General features: G+C 36.3%; 1 protein-coding gene across 1 annotated transcript in view; it reads left to right on the plus strand.

The window, feature by feature from the left end:
* Positions 1-6,988, plus strand: part of GNAQ (G protein subunit alpha q) — a 292,088-nt gene extending 285,100 nt beyond the window's left edge. Inside the window, exon 7 of the mRNA XM_060154953.1 lies at positions 2,769-6,988. Within this exon, the coding sequence (XP_060010936.1) occupies positions 2,769-2,959 (191 nt within the window). The 3' untranslated portion in view covers positions 2,960-6,988. The remainder of the gene's footprint in view (positions 1-2,768) is intronic.
* The last annotated feature ends 814 nt before the right edge of the window (positions 6,989-7,802 follow it).

Consider the following 7,802-nt stretch of genomic DNA (forward strand, 5'->3'; position numbering starts at 1 on the left):
CTTTGTAGTTTATGTTTATTCAAATAGGAAATTATGCTTAAAAACGTAACAGGTTCCAGGTGCTCTTCCGTGAACTTGAGTCTTGTTCTGATAAACTTTAGAGTTAGAAAAAGAAAAAGTAGACCTTTCTTTCTCAAAAAGAATAAGTACAAAATTCATTCATAAGCCAGAAAGATAGTGTTCTTTTATGAAAATGAGAGGCTGCACCAGTTCTAACAATCTATTTGTCCTGGTTTTAAATATTTTTATTACTGCTATGGAATTATTAACAGTAAGTACATCGAATAAGCTAGGACATTAAGTGATTATATATATTACATATTTGTAATTGTGTAACTTTTTAATTCATTATGATGCCAGCCTTCTTAATCATTGACAAAAATTTTAATTCTGGGCTCTGAAGTTACAAATTCAAACATTCCTTTTGTAAATTGTACAAATGAGAATGATCCGTTTTCATGGCTCTTTCTCCCAGTTTCCAGCAATGCTGGATATAAAGTTATTTGCAGTAAGATTGGTTTGAAAAGTTTGCAGGTTGGCTGTCTGAAACTCACGGTGCATTTTGTTAGAATGTGCAGGCCCTCGGTAGAAATTTCAAAGATTTCTTTGTCCCAACCAGTAGATAACAATACTGACAGAAAAAAAATCTAAGCTGTGGATCCCAAGAGGGTCTTCTGAGAGAGGAAGAGTGGAGGTTATAGCGCAAGACCTTCTTTCACGGTACAGAACTAGAAAAAATGGGAGAAATGCAGATGTATAGTGCCACAAAGACTCATATGAGAAAGGTGCTCAATCCTTGATAGGTGGTGGTGGTGCTTTAGTGTTGCTTTTAATTTACAAGTTTTAAATTAATATATTTATTAGGATCTATTATGCTCTATTGAGATATAATTCATATACCATTTAAAATTCACCCATTTGAAGCGTATAATTCAATGCTTTTTGGTATGTTATGTTAATTTTTTTAATTCTGGTAAAATATATGTAACGTAAAATTTGCCATTTTTAAGCATGCAATTCAGTGATATTATAATTACACTCACAGTGCCTTGCAGCCATCACTATTCCCACAACTTTATCATCACCCCAAACAAATTCTGTAATCATTAAGCAATAACTCCCCTTTTCTTCTCCTCCTAGCCTCTGGTAACCTCTAATCTACTTTCCGTCTCTATAAATGTGCCTAATCTAGGTACTTCATATGAGTGGAATTGTACAATATTTGTCGTTTTGTGTCTGGCTTATTTTACTTGATAAAGTGTTTAAGGTTCATACATGTTGTGGCATCTATCAGAACTTAATTGTATGTATATACTACCTTTTGTTTATCCATTCCTGTTGATGGATCCCTGGGCTGTTTCCACCTTTTGGCTATTATGAATAATGCAGCAATGAAAATTGGTGTACAAGTATCTGTTAGAGTCCCTGCTTTCAATTCTTTTGGGTATATACCTAGGAGTGGAATTGCTGGCTCATGTGGTAAGTCTGTGTTTAGAGTTTTGGGGAATCATCAAACTGTTTTCCATTTTCCATTCTCAGCAACAATGCACAAGGGTTCAGATTCCTCCACATGCTTGCTGACACTTGTTATTTTCCACTTGATTTGATTATAGCCATTCTAGTAGATGTGAAGTGGTATCTTATTGCGATTTTGATTGCATTCCCCAGTGATGTTGAGCATCTTTTCATGTGCTTATTGGCCATTTATATATCTTCCTGAGAGAAATGTTTATTCAAGTCCTTTGCCTGTCTTTTTATCAGGCTGTCTTTTTGTTGTTGAATCGTAGGAGTTCTTGGTATATTCTGGATATTTACCCCCTTAGCAGATATGTGATTTGCAAATATTTTCTCCCATTCTGTAGGGTTTTTTTTTGTCATTCTTTTTTTTTTATTTCTTATTGAAGTATAGTTGAATTACAATGTTGTGTTAATTACTGCTGTACAGCAGAGTGTGTAGGTTGTCTTTTTACTTTCTTGATGTCCTTTGATATACAAAGTTCTTAATTTTGATGAAGTCCAATTGATCTGTTTTCTCTTTTGTTGCCTGTGACTTTGGTGTCATATCTAAGAATCTGTTGCAAAATTATTAAGTAACTGCTTCATATATCCTGGTAAATGTACCATAATCCTTCTAAGACAGTGCTTGGCACATAAGAGACCCTGGATAAAAGTAAGAAAATGTAAACCAACTTTTAAAATCATCACACGTAGTGAATTGAATTCTCATAAATGTGGTTTGCTCAGAAACACCAGAAGTGAGGCTACAGAGGACAGCTGTAGATGGACCAGACCTTAAGGAACAGGTTTTGTATTCTGAGAGAGATTTCAGTCTGGAGAATGTAAAATGATCCATCGTGGAGTGGGGGAGCAGATTGACAGGAGAGCCTGAGGCAGTTATGTTGTACGCATGCTTATTATGCAGCTGAAACCAGCTCAGTTAACTCAGCCCAACAGAAGGAAACTAATCACACCCCTACTGAAGATTCTGCTGTGGCTCCCTATCTCCCAAAGAATCAGAGCTAAACTTAGCCTGCCCTTCCAGCTGTCTGCCTGTTTTCACCTAATCACATTCTGTGGATGGATGGAGATGAATGGATGGGCGGGTAAAGTGACCCAGAGGAGCAATTACACATAGTAGTGTTGAGGAAGGTGCTTGTAACAGATCCAGTCTGCACTAAAGAGGTCTTTATGAGCATCAGTAACCACTGACTGAGCAAATGCCTTAACAGATCAGCTGACCAATGTCCCTTTCCTCCCTTGGCCAACAGGACCCCAGCGAGATGCCCAGGCAGCTCGAGAATTCATCCTGAAGATGTTCGTGGACCTGAATCCAGACAGTGACAAAATTATCTACTCCCATTTCACATGCGCCACAGACACCGAGAACATCCGCTTTGTCTTTGCCGCCGTCAAAGACACCATCCTCCAATTGAACCTGAAGGAGTACAATCTGGTCTAATTGTGCCTCCTTGACACTGCCCTTCCCTTCCCTGGTGGGCTATTGAAGCTATACAAGAGGGACTGTATTTCTGTGGAAAGCAATTTGCATAATACTAATTTATTGCCGTCCTGGACTCTGTGTGAGCGTGTCCACAGAGTTCGTAGTAAATATTATGATTTTATTTAAACTATTCAGAGGAAAAACAGGATGCTGAAGTACAGTCCCAGCACATTTCCTCTCTTTTTTTTAGGCAAAACCTTGTGACTCAATGTATTTTAAATTCTCAGTCATACACTCACAAAGAGCTGTTTCTTCCTCTCTCTCTCTCCCCTCTTCTTTTCTATTGAGCAAAATGAAGCTGATTTTCCTTTTCCTAACCCATCCCTTCCTCCTGATTTTTCCCACATTACAATGGCCTTTATCCTAGTTCCATTCTTGGTCAAGTTTTTCTCTCAACTGATACAGTCAGGACAAGTGTCATTCAATTTAAGCCATCAACATCAGCTTAATTTAACAGTTTGTAGTTTTTGCTGAAGGATTATAAGTATTAATACTGTGGTTTTAAATGTATTGCTCTGGATATACATGTAGAGGTTTTTTTTATATAAATACATTGTTTTGCCTCACTTTGGGCTGGGACAGTGGATGCCCATCTAACGGTTAAGTGTCTTTTTTTTTCTTTTTTTTTTTTTTGGATTTCTACCTTCAGCCATAGCTTGGTTGCTCAGTGAACTGTACATAAGTCAGTAAGGCAAGGGCCAAGACACACAGAAGTCCGTCCTTTTGAAATGCCATGTGCCATTGTCCTTCCTCCTTTCCTTCCCTTTTTTTTTCACCTTGCTTTCTTCAAACTGCAGATGCCAAAAAATAATGCCAAGAGACACTACATTATTCCAATGGCTGCTACCCAGATCCTTTTCATAGGTTGCTCTTAATATTTTTTTCCTTCAGTTCAAACTTTTCCTCCCTTTTTTTTTTTCTTAGTGTTTGGGCCACAATTTTTAAAATGACTTTTATTAATGGGTATGTGTTGCCAAAGCTGGCTTTTAAAAAAAAAATTTTAGTAAGAACTTAAAAGCCAGTATCTTAAAATGTAAGAGAGTAAGACTGTGAAGGCTAAAGTGTTTGGCTGTGAATGAACCTGAAATACCAGTTGCCAAACAGTTGGTCACTGTCAACTTGACTCTCATAGTCCATCCTTTTCTTTGCCCTTAAAATCATTGTTTTGTGTCCACATTCCGTGTTGAGCATCTAAATCGACAATGTGGAAAAGCTGTCCTGTGTGATACCCCATGAAATCTGCTTTTCTCTCTTCATTTGAAGCCAGTTTTACTCTCTTTGTGTTCTTTAAGGTCAAGTAGGTCTGCCAAGAACATTGGTTGATAGTATTATTCTGACACCTTTAATTTGCAGAATCTGAAGTTACTGCTCGTTTACCATCTTTGGGATCTTAAACTGGTGACTGGCTGAGTTGAACTTAAGGAAGATTTGTGGACCGAAAGTCAAAAGTAACCTCTCTGTTCTGTAGAACATGTATTTATAAAACTGAACATAGTAGGAGAGAGATCTGGAATTCTATATGTGCAATTTTTCAACCAATGCAAAAAACACAGCACATGTATTGATGAGCTTCTGTCAAGCAGTTTGAGTTGAAATATGATTTAAGAACATAAGTCATGACTGTTTTAAACCTGCTGGGAAGTTAGAATTAGGCCATGATGCTGGTCTCAGTTTAACTACAATACTATTTGGCACGAGTCTAAACTTTCATATACATCACTCTTTTGGAACAGTAAAGGAGAGGGAGAAAATCAATGGCTTATCAGATGAGTACCAGAGTTACTAAGTAGTAATGGGATGTTCCCATTCTTTACTCTCCCAGCCTCAAACTACACAGGTTACTTGGTTTTTTTTTTCTCCTTATTCAGAAAGCACCTGTAATTTAATGAAGAAACAGACTGCCTGTAGGTTTAGTGCAATTACGAATGCTCTAATCATTGTACATACATCTCTCCCTTGATATTGCATCATCCATCCTGGCTTTGTAATCATTAATTTTTTGGCAGATTGAATGTGCTGTATTGATATGTATCTATGTAATTGTATTGTGTGTCTTGTAGCTAATTCACATTTTGAATAATGTTATTTTATTTACTTTTTTAAGAGAGGAGAATGTAAATTTGTCAGTTTATTTCTGACTAGGGATATTTTTTTTTTCCATTTAGAAAAGAAAAAAAAAAACCTTACTATCGTACAGAGCGGTACTAGCATCGTGCTATATAAAATCATTTGCACATTCCTGAGTAGAGGTATACTGATTCTAAGACCCAAAGGTCTTAAGACCCAAAGGTAATTTCATAGCAAAAATCAGTTGGAGCTTTTATACAAACATGGAAACCAACTTTGTAGAACTTTTGCCATTTGACCTAGGATTGGAATATGAGCTTTTATACAATTCATATTCTTATTTGGCAAATATGCACAGTTTAGTATTACCTCTCTGATGGCCTTTATTAGAAAGGCAGTTTTAGAAGCTATTGTGATCCACTAAGGAAATGTTTTAACAGCTAGCGACCACTGCTTGCCTGAAAGGGCGATCTTAAATTTGGTGCAGCAAAAGAAAAAAAAAAGGAAAAAAAAAAGAAAAAAAATATAAACAACAACATTTGAAGGCCTACAGTGTGTATAGAGAAAACCTCATCACAAGGTCATAAGTGTTACAGTTTTAGGGAATCAAGATATTCTATTTAATAGAGCTATAGTAGATGTAGTCAATTAAACCTGATCTCAAAGCTCAAAGAAGCTGAGCAAAACAGGGAAAGATTGTTATATTTGTCTTTATGAAATCGGGATGGAATTGCTATGCAGAATTGCGGTTTGTGGTCTCACTGTTCATCTTAGGGTGCATGACAAGATCCCTTCTCTTGAGAAAGGAAAAAATTGATCACCCTAGTTACAGTGACGCATAGAAACCGAATTGTATCCACACTAGTCAGTCGAAGCTAAAGGATTTTCTTTTTTGTTTCTTTGGGGTTTTACTGAAGGGTCTGGGGTGGGAAGGGATTCTTTTCAGTTTTGTATAAAAACGAAGTTTACTCATGCTTTCTATTATTATTGTGATTGCAAGCATTCTAAGCGTGTGCCACTGGACCCCTCTTGTGATGCTCTCGGTAACAGTAACGGAGGCCTGTGGCGAGTTTTGTGGTGACTTGGGCATGTCTTATTGAAAAACAAAAACACAAAACACAGAAACCTTTCTTCAGCAGACCAAGGCAAGCAGCCGTCTCATGACTCACTTAACACATTGCAGTGTACCAGTTTACAGATGATTTTTCCCTTTTTGCGTGACATGGCAGTTCCAACCCACAGAGAATCCCTTATTTGTAAATTGGAGGTTTGTACTATGCCTTACAGAGCTTAAATTCAGAAGTTTGTGCCTCATATCTGAAACAAAGGGAAATAACAAAAGTAAGTAAATCCCCTCAAAGTGTTTGTTTTTAAATACATTTTCATATAAAGAGCTCTGTTGAATGTCATGAATAGATTGGGGGGAAAAATCTTCTAGAAACCTGCATATGTTGTTTACTAGCAGATGACATCTACAAAAGGTATTTAAGGAACACCCGAAACTTGTATTTTTTTGTAGATTAACTAGCAGGTCTAATATTTAAAAAAGGTAATTCAGCTAAAGGACAATTTACTTTTTGTACTTCAGACTATCTTGATTGTCAAGGTATACGAACTGTAATTTTAAAATTTATACTGCCACATGATTGTAAATTTTAGTTGTCTTAAGTTAGGAATCAGTGAAAAGCTATTTATGCTGGATAGGGGTCAAAAATGACTATTATTTGCAAAAAATATATAAAAATAATGGGAAGAAAGGGCTGCATAATGAGATACTTACTGCAAGACTCAGATACTGGTTGGAAATAATCAAGTTACCCTCAATTTCCCTTTGTTTTCAGTTTCTCAAAAAGAATGAATGAAATGAAATATAGCAGAATGTTAACCCATATAAAAATAAAGTGTACCCAAATATTGTAACGATATTGCTGCTCTTCTTAAAATTAAATAAGGGTTTAAAACCACTTAATTGGTAATTGACAACATCTCAGTTGACACAGATAAGGTGTGCTTGGTATACTGTTTTCTTCCAAAGGTTATCTTTGGTTAGAAACACACACAAAAATTAAAACTAGTAAGTAACATTGTGTTTATCTATCTCTACATATTTCCAGCATATGTAGCGTTAATAGATCTGTCCTGGTAACTATGTCTTTGGGATTTCATTTTGATTCCATAAAATTAGGAAAAGAAATGGCTTAGTTGTATATGACTAGCTAGAGATTTTTGGAGCCAAACACCTGCTGTTTCGTAGATACTTAGTACACAGTCTGAACTTGCCACTTGTTTTTCTCACAGAATAACCATTTCCTGCTGTCTTCCCAACTACCAATGCCCTTCGATAACCCTGTTGCTTCTAGAATCATCTGTTCAAAGTATGCATATACACCTAGCACATAGTAGGTGCTCAAATATTAATTTCCTTCTTACCTCCCTTATCATGTATCCTCCATTTCCCCATATGATTCCACCCCAATAGTAAGTGGCATTTACATGTTATGAAAACATCTATTGGGTGAAATTGGATCTCACTTGGATAAAGGAATTCTGACTTCCATATAAGCTTTGGTAGACAGAAAAACAACAGGGAGAAGATATTCTTCAATAGAATATTTTTAAGTTTAGAAAAGGAAGATGGAAAATTACTATGTAACTTTGTTCAGGTTACTTCGACTGAAACACATGTTTTTGGTGGATTTCTTTTCCTCAAAGAACTCTCTAAATGCAACTTGCT

Source organism: Lagenorhynchus albirostris, chromosome 7 (genome assembly GCF_949774975.1).
Source record: "Lagenorhynchus albirostris chromosome 7, mLagAlb1.1, whole genome shotgun sequence".
NCBI lineage: Eukaryota > Metazoa > Chordata > Mammalia > Artiodactyla > Delphinidae > Lagenorhynchus > Lagenorhynchus albirostris.